The 20,761-nt window shown below is 42.1% G+C and overlaps 1 protein-coding gene and 1 long non-coding RNA gene across 3 annotated transcripts in view; one reads left to right on the plus strand and one right to left on the minus strand.

Moving 5' to 3' along the window:
* PGM2L1 (phosphoglucomutase 2 like 1) overlaps positions 1-20,761 on the minus strand; it is a 104,091-nt gene that overhangs the window by 71,015 nt on the left and 12,315 nt on the right. The window contains exon 2 of one of the 2 annotated variants that reach the window (XM_081798822.1): positions 3,008-3,084. The exons of the other annotated variant lie outside the window; for it this stretch is intronic. Coding sequence (XP_081654948.1) covers positions 3,008-3,064 — 57 coding nt within the window. The 5' untranslated portion in view covers positions 3,065-3,084. The remainder of the gene's footprint in view (positions 1-3,007; positions 3,085-20,761) is intronic. 2 annotated transcript variants of the gene reach the window in all.
* Positions 1-20,761, plus strand: part of LOC115937479 (uncharacterized) — a 56,667-nt gene that overhangs the window by 14,341 nt on the left and 21,565 nt on the right. The gene's annotated exons all lie outside the window — the stretch shown is intronic.

Genomic DNA, 20,761 nt, shown 5'->3' on the forward strand with positions numbered 1-20,761 from the left:
GGTGGGTATTGAGGAGGCCACGTTCTGCATGGAGCACTGGGTGTTGTGCACGAACAATGAATCATGGAACACTTCATCTAGAACTAATGATGTAATGTATGGGGATTAACATAAGAATAAAAAAAAAAGGAAAAAAAAATAAAATTGTGAATGAGATTTCATATCATATATATTTTCCAGCTGTGTTTTAGTTTGTTACTGTTATTAACTTTCGTTCATGTCTTTTCCCATTTTTATATTGGTTTTCTCTTATTGTAGGAGCTCTTTTTATCTCAAGGAAATCAATTTTTTGTCTGTTGTATGTTTTGCAAGCATATTTTCCAGCTTGTCATTTATCTTTTTTACTTTGTTTATTGTATTATTTCATGTGTGGTATTTTTAATTTGTATGTAGTCATCTATATAAATATTTTATGTTTTCTGAATTTCTCCTTGATTATTTTTTTAATTTTATTTATTTGAGAGAATGCACGAGAGAGAGAGAACACAAGCAGTGGGGAGGGGCAGAGGGAGAGGGAGAAGCAGACTCCTTGCTGAGCAGGGAGCCCGACATGGGACTCAATCCTAGGACCGGGATCATGACCTGAGTGAGCCAAAGGCAGATGCTTAACTGACTGAGCCGCTCTCCTTGATTATTTAAGAAAAGTTATCTCATGCTTTCTTGTTATTTAAGAAAAGTTATCTCATGCACTTTAATCATTTTGCTTTTTTTTTACTTATAATATCTCTGATCTATTTAGGTCAGATAATTTTTATTAAATAAACCCATCTTTTTTTATTTGTCACTGATTAGAAATGTCATCTTATTAGATACTTAATTTCTGTTTGTATTTGGATCCATAACTGGTCTCTCTTTTCCATTCCATTGATCTTTTTTGTCCATTCATGTGTCTGTACCAACATGCTTAGAGTACTATATCTTTATAATATACTTGGTTTTTTGGTGTGTGTGTGTGTAGTTCTATGCAGTTTTATCTTATGTGTGTATTTGTGTAACCACCACCACATTCAAGATGCAAAACTGTTCCATAACCACAAAGGAACTCCCTAATGCTACTCCTTTATATATCTGCCCCTTGGCATCCACATCTTATAGTTTTGTCATTTTTGAGAATGTTATTAAATGGAATCATGCAGTGAGTAGCCTTTTGAAACTAGTATTTTTTTCACTAAGCAAAATGCCCTTGATATCCATCCAGATTATTGTGTTTATTACTAGTTTGTTTCTTTTCATTGCTGAGTAGTATTCCACTATACAGATGTGCCAGTTTTGTTTAATCATTCACCGACTTCAGTTAATGTTATTTGGGTTAGACATTTGTGTTATTTTCAGGGGTTTTTTTTGCTATTAAAGATAAAGCTGTTATGAACATTATTCTTGGTGAGGAATGTTGTTGTTCCTAAGTAGAGAGTACTGAATGAAATATAATCATCAGTTTATGATAGAAACACTCTCATCATTGGTCCAGTGCAGAGCCCTAATCATATTCATTTATTTATTTAATTATCTATCATTACTAATAAAATGAACATCATGAACCTACCACCTAAACTAAGAACAGACAACTTACATTTTTTTATGTTCTCTATCCCTATCCCATCCCCTTGCTTCCCCCTTAAGACACCCACCTTCTTTTTTTTTTAAGTAGGCTCCACATCCAGCGTGGAACCCAAACCCAAGGCTTGAACTCATGACCCTGAGATCAAGACCTGAGCTGAGATCAAGAGTCAGATGCTTAACTGACTGAGGCACCCAGGGGCCCCAAAGACACCTATATTTTGTTTTTATAATTGCTTTTGGGGAGAAGGTGTTTTATCACTTACACTGTTTTACTTATTTCTTATTTTTATAAAAAGATTTTAATAATCTATATTATCTTCTGGGATTTTCTATGTTATTAAAACTTTGCTGTCACTACTTTCATTCTTGGTTAATATTCCATTGTGAGAACATAACAAGAAAATTTAAGTTTTCAGCTTTTGCTGTTATGAGCAAAAGTCCTTTTTTCTAACCATTAAGCTATAATTTAGTAATAATAATAATAATACTTTGTTTTAGCAGCAATAAAGATACTGCTATAATCTATAATGATAATAATAGCAATGACAATAATAATGTGATTGCCCATCATAACACTGCTACACTGATCTGAGATGCTTTATGATAGCCCTAGCCTTGTATTTAACTTGCATCAATTAAAAAGGTCAGTGGAATGGAACTAGAGGGTATTATGCTAAGCAAAATAAGCCAATCAGAGAAAGACAATTATATGATTTCACTCATATGTGGAATTTAAGAAACAAAACAGAAGACCATAGAGGAAGGGAGGGAAAAACAAAATAAGATGAAATCAGAGAGGGAAACAAGTCATAAGAGACTCTTAGCTATAGGAAACAAACAGAGTTGCTGGAGGGGAGGTGGGTGGGGAGCTGGGGTAGCTGGGTGATGGGCATTAAGGAGGGCACCTGATGTAATGAGCACTGGGTGTTATATACGACTGATGAATCACTGAATTCTGCCTTTGAAACTAATAATACACTATATGTTAATTAATTGAAGTAAAATAAAATGTCAGTGGAAAACCAGGTAAGATCTAAATATTCTGCTCATTCATGGTGATATTATGTTTTATAATAAAACTCTCCTTGATACACTCTTCTACAGAGTATTTGTTGAGAGTAAGGAATTATTTGTATGTTTATTCAATTGGCCCAAGAAGTCAGCCACTGCCCCAAATAGGGCCAGACTCCTTTTACTGGTATTGACATTCAGATAACTTAAAAATAAATGCTCTGGGGGCACCTGGCTGGCTCAGTTGGTAGAGCATGCAACTCTTGACCTTGGAGGTGTGAGTTGAAGCCCCATGTTGGGCATAGAGATTACTTAATTTTAAAAAATGCTGTCATTCTGCAGAGGTTGCTAACTTTATTGTACTGGATGTCTTCCTTATGCCCTTCTAAATCTATCCTCCACTCTTCTACAGCCCACTGTGCCTCAGAAGGCTGACCTGTATGGAGTGCTTCCACAGGCTTCCTTCTCTTCCGATTTCAGTCTGGTTGGTCATTGGGGAACACGAGCAGGTAACTGAAAGAAGGAAGAGATTGAGGTTGGAAGGCAATCTGATTGATCCTTTGACATAATTGATGTCAGGTGATTCTCTCCACAAAGGCCTTTTGGTTTCTGATTCCAGTAGCTGCTACCTTTCCCTCATCCCATTCAGAGAGGTAACATCTCCTCATCAAGTGTGTCTAGCTCTGAGGCCCTACATTATCCTTTGTGGTATTTCTACCCATATATATATATTTAATTTAAAGATTTTATTTATTTATTTGACAGAGAGATAGCTAGAGAGGGAACACAGCAGGGGGGAGTGGGAGAGGGAGAAGCAGGCCTCCTGCCAAGCAGAGAGCCTGATGTGGGGCTCGAGCCCAGGACCCTGGGATCATGACCTGAGCCGAAGGCAGATGCTTAACGACTGAGCCACCCAGGCGCCCCTCTACCCATATTTTTGTATATAATCTCTTTATTAGACTCTCCTCAGATTATTAAATCTGAAAGGCCTCTTTCCTGTCAGCACACCAGTTGATAACACTGAAGTGGCAGATGATCATTTACTTGCAACATGGTGGAAGAGGCATGTTTGCCGTAGAAGAGAATGAGAGAGAGAGTGCAAGATGAAGAGGGAAAGTCCCGATGCCATGGAGATCTGAATTCCAGCCTCCAAAGCCCTTGTTTCTTAAGCTCCCCCTTCCGTTCCTTCAGTTACCTTAGTATACTCCATGGCAAACAGGCAAGTAACAGGAAGCCCATTCATGTCTAGACCAATTTGAGTTGAGTTTTCTGTTACTTGCCACGAAGTATACTAAGGTAGCCCATGGCCTACGAAACTGCGAAGTCCCGAGATAGGTTGTGCTTCAGAATTAGTTGATCTAGTAGTTGAATAATGTATCATAGACCCTGTTTGCCATACACAGTGTCAGCTTCGTTTTAGGGTCTGGATTTCTACATAGTTATAAAAAGGCAGTTGTATCCATTCCCCTAACATCTGGTGGGAGGCAGTTGCTTCCAGGTACTTTCTCAGAAAATTCAGTAAATTTCTTTTCCTGAAACTCTCAACAAACCTCTCCTTGCTTCTCATTGGGCCATATAGTATCACATGCCCATCCTTGAACCAATAACTATGGCCAGGAAGTAGGATTATGCTGACAAGTGTAAACCTGAGCATAAACCTTTCTCTTCCAATCAGGAGTAGGTCAGTTTCCCCAAAAGCACATGGTGCCACAGTTGGGATGGAGGGGGAGCCTGGATAATGAGGAAGGAAATAGGGGAGATACCAAGAGCAAAGGGAACAGATCTTGGGGAGATAACCACAATATCTTCTATGCTTTCCTAGCTATATGTAAGTCAAAAGTTTACTTCCTGCTTAAACTATTTTTTTTTTAAGATTTTAATTATTTATTTGACAGAGATATAGCGAGAGAGGGAACAAAAGCAGGGGGAGTGGGGGAGGGAGAAGCAGGCTTCCCACGGAGCAGGGAGCCTGATGCGGGGCTCGACCCCAGGACCCTGAGATCATGACCTGAGCCGAAGGCAGACGCTTAATGACTGAGCCACCCAGGCGCCCCTCCTGCTTAAACTATTTTATGTGAAGTTTCTTTCCTGTCTTGAAAATGATTAATGATTAATTCAATGAGGAGTATCTTGGTACTTGTTCTGGCTGTGCCATTTTCTAGTTGTGTGACTTTGGTCATGTCATATAAGCCACCTATGCCTTAGCTGCTGCTTCTATAAAATGAAGGTTAATAACATCTGCCTGACAAGGTTGCTCAGAGCTCCAGCGAGATGGGAGATATGAAAGCATCTTGTAACCTATAAAAGGCTAAACAAATGTGAGGGCCCTTTATTAGCAGTAGCTTTGTTGTTGCCACACCCTGGAGATCAAGCTGCTCTCTTTAGTGAGAAATTAGATGCTCCCACCTGGCTCAGAAATGCTAAATTGCTAACAACCTCCCTAAGGTTTTATCCTCTTTCTTTTTCATAAGAGACCTCTCTGAGCTGTTAAGAGCCAGAGGTGGAGTAAATTATCCGGTTTTCTCCACTGCTCTGGAAAAGAACCAAGATGTGTACAGGTCATTCTAGTCAATCCAAAAGCACTTATTCAGCACCTTCTGGTGTCTCCTACTGTGGTAGGTATAAATATAACCATAACAACCTGTTAGTGTGAATTATCACAGAGAGAACAGCTCTCAATGCAGCTGGAGATTAAACAGCAAACATTGTGCTGTCTTCCAGGCATTATGCAAACTCATATCAATGTAAGGACTTTTTTGAGTTGACTGTGATAAGAAAGAAAAGCACTGAAGGAAATGATTATATGGTTAGGAATTTGGCAAGGTCAGTTTTTTACGTAGGCTGTAGACTGAATGATACCTGTGAATCTATGTTTCCCTCTCCAGGCCCCTAGAGATGAGAAACCTACTTTGGGAAAACAGTAACTTGGTTCAATTTAATAAAAATACTCTCAGTACGCAGAATAATTATGGAGATATGGAGAAAGATTCTTTCTCCCTGCAACTGCATAAAACTATTAGAGTTAACTACACTGAATAAACTCAAAGTCTGATGCTGTAGCAGTTCTCACCAGGAGAACATCTCCCAAATTTCTCTCTTGCCTTCCCATTCCAGTATATATCAGTGAGTAAGGGAAGGGAAGGATCAGGCCTGTGCAGTTTGATAAAAAATGACCCCCAAACACACTTTGAGACCCACTGGTCTAAGAGTGAGTTTTGCGTACCTAAGAGCCCCCATTCACTTCATCCAGTGTTTTCTCCCATTATACCACAGAAGCTCAAGGGATAAGTAACTTCTTGGTCCAGAACCCTAGAGCCAGCACATAAACTTGGAGCCTGTGTTTCTTTTTTTTAAAGATTTATTTATTTATTTATTTATTTCAGAGAGAGAGAGAGCACATGAGATGGGGGAGGGTCAGAGGGAGAAGCAGACTCCCTGCCGAGCAGGGAGCCCGACGCGGGACTCGATCCCGGGACTCCAGGATCATGACCTGAGCCGAAGGCAGTTGCCCAACCAACTGAGCCACCCAGGCGCCTGGAGCCTGTGTTTCTATACAGTTTTCTTTCCCACTGTTCCAAGCTGCTTCATGCTCATTGTTGACATAAACCTCAACAGGGAGTATATGGGAAATATGTATTGCCCTTCTGTTATGTTTAGTACACTATGATAGAACTACAAGATAAATATATATATGCATATATTTATAAGTGTGTATATATATATATATCAAGGTCTTTCATTTTATTAGTGTTTTAAATCTAGTTAGGAAGACAGGATATATCCTTAAAAAGATTTAAACACAAGGAGCATGTGCTTAGTGTCAAATGAGTGATTTAGACCAGTAATTGCAAGTAATTTGTTGATAATGAAGCAAATTTTGTAAATGATTTGCCTTTATAAAATATATTTGAGCAGATTATAAGGATAATAAAGATATCCACATTTCCATATGCTTTCTTAAGCTGGGGAGAGAGGGGTAGAATTATATCCAGCTAGCCAGAAATGATAAATTGTGCATAACAATAAGTCATTTAACATGTAACTTTACTAAGTGTTTCTATGGGGATATGAACAAAAGGCTGAGAACCGTTCATTTATACACAGAACTTTGGAATTTCCTAATATAGACAGTTATTGAAGGCTAGTGATTTTGGAAATTTTTGTAAAGAAAATGAGAGTAGAATTACATTTTGATTGAACTATAGGATTTAAGCAGACTATACAGAGATTGTGGGGAGTGGGAGGAAGGGTTCACTCCAGGCCCTAGATATGTCAAGTAACTGTATGATTTAGAGCAAGGGAAACTAACATTGGATAAATAGTTGTCATATGACAAGGAGTTTGTTAGATACTTGGCATGTATCATTTCATCTAATACTTAGGAGAACCTGAGACAACTGGGATTACTTTCACAGTTTCCCAGACAGGAAACTGATCTCAGGAGAGAAAAAGTAAATTGCCCAAGGTCAACCAACTAGGAAGTGAGGTAGATTAAATATGGCCACAAATTATTTTCAGCTCCTGTCACCAAGACCACCATATATCTGGAGGTTGAAAGGCCACATGGAAAGCGCCCAAGCAAAGCCAGACATGTAAGTGAGGTCATGAAAAGCCTTCTAGCCCCCACAGACTCTCCAGCTGAATGCAGCCCTATGAGTGAGCTCGGGTGAAACCAGAAGAGGAACTGCCCAGCTGACCCACGTAAATGTGAGAAGTAGTAAATTGCTATTGTTCCAACTGCTGTGTTATGAAGTGATTTGTTACACAGCCCTAGATAACTGAAACAGCCAAGCTTTGACTTTAGGCTTTTCTTGTTCCAATGCTGTTATTCTTTCCATGACACATATTACTACTTTGTTATTGATAAAATAGGAGTATTTGATAAGATAATCTATAAGGCTCCTTTGAATTCTTAATAGAATGATATTCTAGATGCATGGAGTTGGGAAATCCAAGATGTGTTTGGAGAGCGGGAGGAGGCCAGTCTAAGTAAGAAGGTTATCGTCAAAGAGGTACTAGAAAGAAAATCTTCTAGTATAATGATTAAGAGCAAAAGCTGGGTTTGAATCCTAGGTCCACCTCTCAGTAGCTTTGGGCAAGTCACAGAACCTCCCTGTGTCTTGGCATTCCCATTGTGAAAAGGTGATGAAAATAGAACCTTCCTCCTAGGGTTGTTGTAAGAATTTAATGAGATAATGTATGTACTAACTTAGAACAGGTACTGACTCACAGTGAGAACTCAATATGTGGACACCAAGTAGACTAAGGAAGACACCAGAAGCAGAGAGTCCAGCCTGCCCTTGAGGTGAGGGTAATGTCAAAAAGGCAGTGTTTGACTCTGGTGATAATGCTTGCCTGTGGCAATAGCAGGACCCTTCTAAATATTTAAGAATCTTGGAAACTTTTGTGGATGGACTGCTGATTTTTTTTTTTTTTTTTTTTTGCATCTCCATGTTAGGAGCAGAGAAAATTTTCATTATCATGATAGCTGGTATAAGGACTTCTTTTAACATAAGTCTTTAACATATACATAATATGTTCAACTATAAAGTATTCACAACTTTTTGTCTATCTGATCACTATTATGAAAATAATTAGGAATCATGGAGTCAGAGTTCTAGTCATTAATTCAGTAAATATTAATGCAGTATTTCCATGTGCTAGGCTCTTTGCTGGGCCCTGGGGAAAATAATAGTACAGGGAAACCAGGATGGTTTTTGCTCTCACTGAAATTACAGTGGAATGGGGAATTTGAGACAAAGTAAGGAGGCAGTTACTGTCCAGGGGGATGAATATTTTGTTAGGGAAAGTTTGGGATACAGTGGGTGCTTGTAGGAGGTACTTCTGACCCAGACTGAGGAGAGAGACCAAATAAAATATATTTCACTTCCTGAAATAAAGTGACCTAAATGGATAGCTGAGAGATAAGTAGAAGTTAGCCAAGATGATGCCTGAAAATTTGCCACAAGTCTAGTTTGTTTAAATGGTGTGTTCACCTTGAGGAGTAGTGTAGGAAATGCTGCGTAGTTGGGAGAGGTGGAGGGTTCCCTCTGGTCTTAGAATTTTATTCCTGACAGCTAAGGATAAGATGACAGCAGTTGACTGGGACCTAGAGGTGACTGAACAGTGATATAATAAAACTGACCTAGAGAAAGCATTTGAATAGGTGACCCAGAGAGACAAAAGAATGGAAAAAGGGTGAGATTAAAGGATAGCTCATATTTCAGGTTGTAAATGTTCAGATAAACAAAGTGGTATTAATGGGAAAAACAAGTGTCAGATGACATGAAGTCTGATCTTGGTTTGACCATTAACTGCCTTGCAGTATATGGTGTTAGTTAGAAATAGTCCCTCTCTGAGACTGATTTCTCCATCTCCAACCTGTATGTGTTAGACTACAGTTGACTTGAACAACACGGGTATGAACAAGCACGGGTCCAACTTATATGCAGATTTTCTTCAGTAAATACAGTACAGTACTATAAATGTATTTTTTCTTCCTTACGATTTTCTTAATAACATTTTTTCTTTTTTGTAGCTTACTTTATTGTAAGAATACAGTATATAATACATATAATGTACTAACAATGTGCTAATTGACTGTTTATGTTATCAGTAAGGCTTCTGGTCAACAATAGGCTTTTAGTAGTTAGGTTTTGGGGAAATCAAAGTTATACTCAGATTTTTGACTGGGTAGGGTGTCAGTGCCCCTAACCCCTGTGTTGTTCAAGGGTCAATTGTATTTGAAAGGAGACCAGAAAGGAATGCTACAGAACAGAAAGTGAAAGTGGTCAGACTAGCTGAATAGTATTCCAGTTCGGTAACATTGTCATTTGAGCCCCAATCTGGCCAAAGCACAGAGGATTTTCAGATCTGATGTTGAGCAGGTGAAGTCAGTATTACCAGTTCTCTAAAGGGAACTAAGCTTTCTAGACTTAGAGCTCGTTCCTCTGATTATTCATTGAATGTTTGTGGAGGAAAGTGGACTATGATTTTTACTTCGTTGCCTGTCTCTCTCCCTGCTCTTCTCACCCTTCTGCTGTTATAAGGAACTCAGAGAAGGTATATGAAAAAATGAGCCTAGAGGAGCAGAACCCAAACCAAAGCCTAGTGAATGCAAATGTTCACATTTCAGGTCTCAGTGTGGGAATGATCTTTAGAAAACTGTAGTGGACATCTATTGTTTTGGGTGGCTGACACCCCATCTTTTCATCTTGGGACAGTAACCTCCCTTCTGTTTGAACCCTGATTCCCCCACTCCAATCATGTGGTTCCCATAGGGGCTAGAAATCATAGTATTCCTCACCCTTGGCACAGAAGTAATGTGTCACTCAAGCCAGGGCAAAGGGAGATTTTGCAAATTGGGATTAAGAAGAAGGGGTTCAGTCCTTCTCAGATAGCAAAACTGAGATGGAGTCAGAAGCTAGTGGTAGCCATGGCCTTTGCTGCATAATGAAAAAGTATTGCTCGACCCAGAAATCTTCGTTTTCTGTTGGCAGTGACTCCTTACTGTGTTCAGAGATAAGGCTACTCCTGGTCCTGGGCCCCTCATAGGTCCGGCTCTCCTGCACCAGCCCCTTACTTCTGCTGCTTAGTATTTTTACAGTTTACTAAGTGGTACTTTTAAATTGCTTTTCATGGGGCACCTGGGTGGCTCAGTCAGTTAAGCATCCAACTCTTGATTTCAGCTCAGGTCATGATCTCAGGGTCATCAGATTGAGCCCCACATCAGGCTCCATGCTGGGCGTGGAGCCTGCTTAAGATTCTCCCTCTCCCTCTCCCTTCTGCCCGCCCCCACGCACACTTGCATGAACGTGCTGTCTCTCTTAAAAAAAAAAAAAAATTGTTTCTTACAATGATCCTTTATGGTAGACATGATGTTTTGTATCAAGGATAACAGGGTGAAGTGACCTGTTATTAAGTTACCAAAGCCAGTAAGATGGAGCTGTCCATGTCCTTTACTGAACCCTTCCGTTTTCTCTTACAAAACCAACTAAAGACACATAGTATGTAAGAGGTAGAGCAAGGTCTTGAATCCAGGATGTTCAATAAATACCAATCAATAAATAAGATGGTGCTAGAGCCAAGCACCATTCTCAGGCCCAGGGTACAGTGTGGAACAAGACACAGTCTCTCTGTCATGAAACTGATAAAACAGTGTGAAAACAGACCAGTAAACAGGCAATTAGAATAAAGTGTGGTAAATGCAAACACAGGGGGAGTATAGGGTCCTTCTGAAGCAGGTGAGAGTAAACCCGATCTGAGTTAGGAAAAGCTCCACAGCAGGGTCACTGCCGGCCTATATGGTACCTGTCTGTGAATCAGGAAAAAAGGTACCCTTTCCTCAAAATACTTAATTGCCAACTGCCAGAAAATTGTAATAAAAATATATAAATCTGTAATATCTATGCTGCAATTGGCACACCCTAGTTATGTGCAGTATGCAACCTGCACAGCTGTGTGTGGCACCCTGCTTCCCAGAGGAAAGAATGTTTAAGCTGAAATCTAAAGGGCAAAAGTGAGTTAGCAGACTCCCTACCTGTAGGCCCGTGGCATGTCCTGGAATTGGGTCTGCTGCCAAACAGGCCGTTATTTCTTTAGGCTGCACGGCCCTCCTGTGGCTGCTCTTGTGTCCTCGTAGACACTGCACCCTTTCCCTTAGCTTTAGCCTGCTCTCCCGGGGAACCCAGAGCACTCTCTCCCTGCAGGTCCCTCTGCAGGTCATACAATCTCCCCAGACCTGTTTGTCTTCCAGAGACTAGGTGAAGAGTTTGTGTTTCTGGAACGTAGCCCTCAGTGGCGCTTAATTCGAAAAGGAAGAAACCCCAAGAGAAAACCTGATCCTCTCTGGGAGGGGTTAGCCTGGAGGGTACAGTATCTGAAGGCCTGCGGATTATGGAGCCTTCTCCTCATTGGCTGCTAATTATGGCATCCCCTTGACTGCAGTTTTTTGTTTTTGATTTTTAACTGTGGTGCTTAGCTCAATAGGAGAAATAAATGAGAAGGGAGCATGGAACCCTGCTGCTCTGAGAATCCTAAAATATCAGACCTGAAAGAAATCCCATGGTATGCTCCCCCACCCAGCATTTTTATCTAAGTGAACATAAACAGCAAAGGCAGACTTAAAAGGGAGTAGAAAGGGCTTGGTTTTGTAAGAGAAAACGGAAGGGTTCAGTAAAGGACATGGACAGCTCCATCTTACTGGCTTTGGTAACATGGGGGGGTTCATGTGTTGCTGGAATGTATGTGAATATTAGATATTTTAGAACCAGCTGACAGGGGAGCTATTTTCCTTCCCAGATCATCTGCACCTATATATAAAGATAGAACAGAGTCACATTTCGATGCCCTGGATGTCTTGATCATGAATTTAGCTCCACTTTTGAGATGTTACTAGTCCCCATTCCTACACTCTACTGCTTATCATAATGCTTGTTATATTGTGTTATGTTATGTTGTTATTTTATGTATATTATATTATGTTATTCCTGGGTTTACTGGAAATTCTTTTCATTCTACACCCTCTCCCTTTCATGCCTCTCTGCAGACTCTTCCAAGATTAATTTAGGGAAGCTGTTAAAATCTTAGACTGTTCAAATGGAAGAACATTAAAGAATGTCTGGCCTAGTTCTGCAGATCATAGCTAAGGAGCCCAGGCCCAGGGGGGCATTGAATGACAAAGGTCAGCCAGGGAGTTAGAGACAGAGCTTAGATGTCAGGCCTGGTGTTCTTTCCACGACTGACACTATCTCTCTTGCTAGATGATTAGGTTGGGATGAATTTTGGCATGGTTCTGAAAAGCCCACTGTCTTACCTTTCTAGCTATAAATCCCTTTTTCCCAGGTCCTTCCTCTTCCCTCCCTTGTCTCTCAAATTTTGAGTCTGATCCAGGAGCCGCAACAGGTGGTGGGCCTTCCTCTTGGTGAATCCTGAATCTTGGCTGGCAGGCTCCTGGGGGTGGAGCATGCCCTTGTGCCACCCGATAGGCTACCAGATCAGTTTCAAGGTCTCTCTGGTAACTTCCAAGGCCAATTCTACTAAAACCTCCTTTGTCCTTGGAGAATCCAGTGATTAGCATGAGAAAAGTCTTCAAGTCTCCTCTGAGCTACCCAAGGGTGAGGGATATTTTATTGCTAACCTGCCTTGAGCTCCCTAAGGATTTTTCTCTTTTGTACTAAGCTTGACACAGTATTAATATACAATAGAGGCTATTAAAACATGCCTGTTGGAGGGGCACCTGGGTGGCTCAGTCAATTGAGCATCTGCCTTTGGCCCAGGTCATGGTCCCAGGGTCCTGACCTGAGCCCCGTTGGGCTCCCTGCTCAGCGGGGGGTCTGCTAGTTGGTCCAACTTACCGTAAGTCTATTTTTCATGAGGGCTTTAGGTCTCTCCTGAGAGGGAATTTATCCTAAGGAAAGTGAGGAGATAGGCAATGTGGGTCCAGAATAGACTCTTCAAAATCAAAGAGGAGTGAGTCTTAAGTTCAATATATCATAGACTGGTTTTCTGGCCTCGATGCAGCCCTACCTCTACCCCCCACTGTTGGCACATGCTTAGTAATTTGTGGAAGGGAATGGGGGTGAGGAGGAATCAGCAAAATATAGAAAAGCTGCTTCACTAAAAACTCCGAGTCAAAGGGCATAAATAATACTTATTGAAAGCCCATGTGACAAAGTATAGCATGATCAGGGGAGAAAGGTAGTCTTTCCTCTGCACGATCCGTATAATGGGTTCTCTGTACTGTGGACTCCTGAAGGATCAATGTCACCTGACATCTCAACAACACAGCATGTGAGAATCATTCTCTGGGTCTTCCAGAAATTAAGAGGAACATTTCTCAAGGAGCTAGGATAACTTTGTCAAGAGGTAGAGGCAAGAGCTTGCAAAACTATATACAAATTTGAATCACAGAGTAACAGAGCTGAGAGGAACTATAGAGATCATCTAGTCTGCTAATTCTCAAACTGTGTTTCAGAGAAATTCTCAAAGGCCTGGGGAGGGGGAGAGAATGCTACAGACAAAATATAAATGTGTGGGAGGTCAAAGAAGGGAGAAATTGATTTGACTCAAGAAGGTTTTCAATAAAAGGGGATGAGCAGATGAATTAGCCATCTAGGTCAAATGGCTAATAGCTGGAGGAGCTAAGATGAGAATCATGACCTCCTGGCTTCTTGTGTATGGTCATATGGGACGTTAGCTGTTACTTTTATAATGTGGTGGCTGTGAGCAGATTACTCAGAATGGAAAGAATTTTGGGGTCATGGTGTATGTTTTGTCTGTATGTTCCTGCTCCTGGGAGAGGGCCAGAGTGGATGTGCCTTTTGAATGCAACTGGGTGACTCTAAACAAGTCTGCTCTTCCTGGAGTGTGTGGTTTTCATTATTTTTATATCCTCAGGCTCACAAATCAGCCAGGGCAGAGATGCTGACAGAAAGACCTAATGGAAGGAATATATTTGTTTCTAATTTAGAATAAGAATGACCACACCCCACAGATCAAAATCCATGGAAACTTCCACTGCTCTGCAGCGCTGTGTTGAACAGCATTTCCAAAAGAGTTCTAACATGCTCTTGAGAAGGGATTCCATATCAGTACTTTGGGGGAATGTTCCATATTATATCCTTGTCTTGGAGACGGATGTTGCTCATAGAAAAGTCTCTGAAGAGCTCTGAAAAAGATGTCTATTTAACCTTAATCTAATGTTTTGCAAACTTGCTTCCTGATAGAGACTTTTATCCATGGAATATCTATTACTGTACAGAACACACTTGGGAAATGCTGAGGGAAAAACTACTGACTGGTAATAGAGGAAGTCTGGGTTGTGGTCCCGGCTCTGCCACTAATTTGCATTTTTCATCATCTTTGGACTTCAGTTTCCTCCTCTGCAAAAGGAGAGATTTGAAATCAATGATCTAGAGAGAAACAAAGGACTACCATTTATTGCACACTGACTCTGTGCCATGCCCTGGCATGCCATCAGGGTCCTGACCTTAGAAGCGCCCCATGCTTGGTTTAATCAGCCGTCACCATCTGCTATCACCATCTTGAAATTCGTCATAATATTTAAACAAGGAGCTCTGCATTTTCATTCTGCACTAGGCCCCATAAATTCTGTAGCTGATCCCTTGAGTGTGTGTATGTGTGTTTAGAGAGAGAGAGAGATTATCTCTAATACTATCTCTCATCTTCACATCAGTCTAGTGAGAATGTGTGTGTATTATTATTTGTGATACACAGATATGGAAACTGAGGTTGAAAGAGGTCAAATTATTTACTCAGGTTCACATGGGGAGTGAATAGCAGAGCCAGGATTCCAAGCTAGTCCACTGGACTCTAAAGCTCTTGCTTTTCCCACTAGACCAGCTGCCAGTGCAAACATTCTGTAATTCTAAGATTGTTCTTCCAACTACTAGTAGATCTATCTCACTCTTCCAGTAACAGAAGAACTGCATTAATACCATTTCTTGTCTGAGTGACTATCTGGCTAACTGAATTAGGGAGTGATGGACCAGATGTCAGTGAACACGTGGCTAGGTGGCAGGGAATGAGTGGCTATAGAAGTTGGATAGACATGGAGTCCAACAAACCTGGTTCTGCCATTTACTAGCCATGTGACCTAGGGCTGTACTTCTCTGTCTCAGTCCACCTCATAAGTTATTGTGAGGATTCAATGAAATAATGCATTGCTTAACACATGGTAATCTCTCAAAAGATTATTACTGTCTTTTTATTAACCACACTAGACTGGCTACTGTGATATCAGAACACCAACTATTAGAACTCATTTGATTTGTTCAATAACAAATGCAAGAACATTAGATTTCTTTACTTTTTTCTAAATCAAATCAAGTTTTAATTTCTCTAATTCAAACCAAATTAAATTTAGGTTCACTCTCACCTACCAGGTTGGTAGGACATAAAATTTCAGAGCTTTTGTGGGGATGCAGAAACCTCAGGGCTTACCCAACCTGGGAAACCTGGGCAATGTCTTCAGCCCGTTGTAGTCGTAGCTCATGGTGCAAACAGGTGTGTTGCAGTCAGATGTATCTGGCCCGGTTGCTCAAGGCATCTATGCCTATTCTATACTTGGCCACTAAGAGCTCCTGCATGGCTCCCAAAGCCATGGCTTGTGTTCATTCCCCAGGTGTCCTTGTAGTCGTCACTGCCAGAGATATTGGGAGAGAGCCAAGTGTGGGTCCCCACCACCCCTCCATCCTCCTGGCTTTGCTTCCCCCTCCCAAACATTCCCTTCAAGAATGTATAGGTTGGAAACAGAGACCTCTAAATGTGTTCCCCTGAGGTAAAGAAAGCCTTCCAACCTACAAAGGACTAACCGTCCTTCCAAAAAGGGTACAGAGGAAAATTTCCTATGTCTTTTTACTAAGCCCACAGCAGAAAAAAAAATAATTGATTAATTCACTCAATTATACCATGTTCTCAAACTTTTTCATCTTCTGTGAAGACTCCTGTAACCTGTTTCTCCCTTGGCCACTATATTTCACATCGAAGCCTGCATGTCTTACCTTTACTGCGAACTGGGGAAGTAGAGGGGTTTGGGGAAAGGATAGCACTAGACAGATTATGTTGCTGATTCTACCTATTCCTGGGTGAATTTTCACAACCAACTGTTTGGAATTCCACATTTCAGATCTTCTGAACCCTTGGGAACAATGAGCAGTGGGTGGAAAAAACACCGGCTTTGGAAACCTTGATTTATGGGAGTACATCTGTATGTAATGGCACAGAGGGCTTGGTAATAGGGTACTGCAACAGGTTAGGATGGACCGGATGTCCATGAAACAGGTAAAAGGACAGGAAGTGCTGGGTCATTGGGAAAACAACGTTATCCCCTAGTGCACATAGTTATGCTAGGTGTCTGCCAAGTGAAGAGCAAAATTAGAATTTTGCTCTAACGTAGCAACAGAGCTATAGACCTGTCGTGCTGGGCCCTCTAGTGGCTAGTTCATATTCAATGAACATAACGCTGTTTTCTCTAGCTCTCTAGTTCTTACTCAGTGAACTGCCAGTCTCCATCACTGTCTTGTCTTCTCTTTGGTTTTGTTAGAACCACTAACTGCCTCCATCTATAGTCTGTCCTCCCATTCCTCTATCATTACTGGCTCAGAGCTAGGGCACAGATCTTGAGGGAAAGATTGGTTCCTTTGGAAACAGACCGAGATGGAGAGTGGCATGCGGGTTTTGAGGGGAGTACCCCAGTAAGGAAGTGAGGAAGCAGGAGTGGACAGAGGGAGAAGCTAACTCACAGCGTGGTTGCAGCTGAAGCCTCAGCTGATCCTAATGGGGAGTTCTGGAGTTGACATGGCACCTGAGTTGTCCCAAATTGATGCCATGGAACCAGACCTTTGTATCCCTGCAACAGTCTGTCATTGGTTGTGAGCCCCCTCCAGGAGGGGTCCTAGTCCTGGGTGAAACAGTTATCTGTGACTCGGGGCAGCATACAATGAGGGACGCAGCTGGTTGCTGTCAGCTGCTCTCCCAGTAGCTGAGTTATGTGAAAGATCTGGGCAGAGCACCGCCATATCCACTCCTGGGAGTTTGCATTCACATTCATGGGCTCTCTGAGCACTTTGTTCCTCTCTTTTGTCGGTTTTCCTTTGACACGGGGCCGAAAAGCCCAGAAATAAAAGTCAGGAGTCATAGATTGTAGCACAGACTCCTGCTGCATGACCTTGAGGATGTCCCCTAAATTATTGTGGCCTCAGCACCTGGAAGAGAGTTCAATAACAATGCTTCACCATTTAAATTTTACAAAGTGCTCTCACATTCCCTTTTTTTTTAAAAGATTTTATTTATTTAACAGAGAGAGCGAGCGAGCACAAGTAGGCAGAGAGGCAGGCAGAGGGAGAGGGAGAAGCAGACTTCCTGCGGAGCAGGGAGCCCGATGCGGGACTCAATCTCAGGACCCCGGGATCATGACCTGAGCCGAAGGCAGCCGCTTAACCAGCTGAGCCACCCAGGCACCCCTCTCACATTCACTTTTAATTGAATCCACTGGACCAAACTCTCTAAACCAAATGAGATAATGGAGACAGAAAGAGTTTGAAAGATTGGAAGCACCATACACATGTGAGAGATTATGTAGCACAATACTCATCATAATGTTGATTTGTTCTCCAATTTATTGAGCATCTACTTTGTGCCAAGCTTTCTCCTAGTTGATGGAGGCATAGAGATACATTAGGCATGGTCCCTGCCTGTGCCTTTGCATTGTTTCTAGGAGGGGAAAAGACATGCCAAGAGAGTACAATGTGGTAAAAATTATAGAATCATAAACAGGGCAGTATGATGAGTGAAAGAAGCCTCAGTTTATGTGGAGGAGGGGCACAGATGGGGTCAATGTAAAGCTTCATAGAAATAGAACGTTTTTATTGGTAGAAAAACTGAAGCGGGTGAGCTAATCCTTGCCCCCACGAAGGCAGGGACTGTGTCTACCGTATTTGCTGCTGTGTTCTTAGTACCAAACACGTTGCCTACATCTAGGTACTTAATAAATATTTGTTGAACGAATGAACCAAGAGCAGACCTATAAGCCTGTAGCTGTCCCACAGAGCTCTTTTCAGATGTTATTTAAATAATCCCATCCTGGGGCGCCTGGGTGGCTCAGTCGTTAAGCATCTGCCTTCTGCTCAGGTCATGATCCCAGGGTCCTGGGATGGAGCCCCACATCAGGCTCCCTGCTCGGCAGGAAGCCTGCTTCTCCTTCTCCCACTCCCCCTGCTTGTGTTCCTTCTCTTGCTATGTTTCTGTCAAATAAATAAATAAAATCTTTTAAAAAAATAAATTAATAATCCCACCCTTTTTCCATCTAAGGGAGATACAGCAATGATTCACATTAGATGCTTTCTTGAGATTAAACGCTTCTAATCTCCCAGCAGATTCTGTGGCTGGTCTCTCTGTTCCCCTTGTCTCCAGTGTTTTGAATCAGTGCTGTAGGGAATCAGGGACCCTCACCCAAGAGCTATCCCAATTGGCTTACTATTCCCATAGAATTGTGACAATGTCCTCTCTTTGTGGCATCTTGGGGATAGAAGGAGCTGGGCAGGCATGAGATGTCCCCTGAAGGGGAACAGAGAGGCCAGCCACAGTCTTTTGGGAGATTAGGAGGGTTTAGATTTAAGAAAGCATCTAACGTGACTCTCAAAGGAACCAGCTACAGTGGGGAAAAACATGGGCTTTGAATGCAGGCAAATCTGTGTTAACATCTAGACAGCCTCATATATTAAGTGAATGTTAAATAAGTTATTTCGCCTCTGAGCTTCTGTTCCTTCATCTATAAAATGGCGATTAGGGGCGCCTGGGTGGCTCAGTCGTTAAGCGTCTGCCTTCTGCTCAGGTCATGATCCCAGGGTCCTGGGATTGAGCCCTGAGCCCCGCATCCCTACTCTGTGGGAAGCCTGCTTCTCCCTCCCCCACTCCCCCTGCTTGTGTTCCCTCTTTTGCTGTGTCTCTGTCAAATAAATAAATAAAATAAAATAAATAAAATAAAATGGCGATTAAAAAAAGTTAAGAGCTTTTGAAAAGGTGAAATAAGGTAACATGCAAATTCCCAGCACAGTGCCTAGCAGAGGTTGGTTGCTCATCAAAAACTAGTTTTTCTTCCCTTTTTCTTTCCTGATCACTAACTTCTGACTTTCCTGCTCCCCACGAGCTCATTTTCTGTCAGTGTTTAACCACTGCCACAGATGGGTTCTCTGATTTCATCCAGGCAGATCATATTCTTGGTTTCTTATTGGCACCTGAAAGAGGATTCTTTTTCCTACACGAGGTTGGCTGAAAGCCTATTTCCCATATGCCTAAACCAATATCTTGGACATTACCATGCCAGGGAGAGATGAGATAAGACTCACCAATGCCAGAAAAAAAATGAGCAAAAGTCACACTGCCAGGACAGGCTTAGTTATACCCACAAGTCTCCAACCCCCACCCCACCTCCCCAAAACATGATCAAATCAGAGTAACAGCACTTCTTTCTCCTTGACAAGGCGGTAGGTTTTTTTGTTGTTGCTCAAGGCCAGTCCTGGGGGAAAGAGTGAGGAGGGGAGGGTGAAGACTATTAGCTGTCCTCCAAAATCCATTCGTCCCTTCCATAGTAATAGGGATTTGGCTGGGATGTGACTGCCCAGATAGGAACCTCATTTGCTGGCTTGCCTTGCAGCCAGTTGTGGTCACGTTACTAAGCCCTTGTCAGTGGATGTGAGCAGAAGGGATGTGCATCTTTTGCCTTGCTTGTTTAAGAGTAAATCTGTGGCCCTGGAATTCTGTTCTTTCTCTCTCCTTACTATCTAGAAATGCCCCAAGCAGCGTGAACTCGGAAGCTACATGTTGAAGATGGCAGTCATTATCCTTAGTCCCTGAATGACTGAGTAGAGCAGAGCCATCCACCTACTTGAAATGCTGCTTTGGACCATACTGAATTGGACCTCCTAGTCAAATCTTTAAAGTTCTTCAAATCCTTCTTCAAATCTCCAGGAAACGTCCACTAATACTTCTCTCTCCTCTTCTTGACCATCACTTGTAATATCTGTTCCCCCTATTTTCTGGTACTTAACTACATTGTTTCCTATGTGGTTCTGTTTGGTTCTTTATTGATGTGTGCCTCTTGTCTGTTAAACAGAAGGAGATCCTAAGATGTGATCCTTTGCCTCTGCTCCCGTTTCCCTAATAGCACATCTATAGTGGACACTGACGGAGCCCAAAGAGCCCCCCCTTCCCCAGCTGCTGCGGGTATTGGCTGCCATCAGTTTGGAGCTGCTCCCTTCTCCAGAGATTTGGCCTCAGCCAAATGTGAGCACCTCTGGGAGGTTAAGTACCCTCCGTAGCAGCCAGCAGCCAATGATGTGTGACACGGGGCAGAAAATGATAGCCACAAAAGGTGGGGCAATTCTGTGATGACTACTGAGCTTCAGAACCTTCCTGAGGAGCCAGGCTGTTGCAAATCTCCAACCAAGACAACTTCCTTGTTTAGCTTTCTTCCACTGTGCTAGCCTGCAGTAGCTCACACGTGCCACCTGTCTCCAGAGAATTGCCCTCAGCTGATGAGATCCTACTTACAATCCTCCTCTTGTCCGCCTTCCCCACCAGAGTGGCCCACAACCAATGCCTCACTGATATGGGGGCATAAAAGACCAGCCCCCTGGCCTCAAGGGGGTGTAATCCTGCTGTGCAGTTT

The sequence above is a fragment of the Leptonychotes weddellii genome, chromosome 11, assembly GCF_054177405.1.
Source record: "Leptonychotes weddellii isolate Sample4059 chromosome 11, ASM5417740v2, whole genome shotgun sequence".
NCBI lineage: Eukaryota > Metazoa > Chordata > Mammalia > Carnivora > Phocidae > Leptonychotes > Leptonychotes weddellii.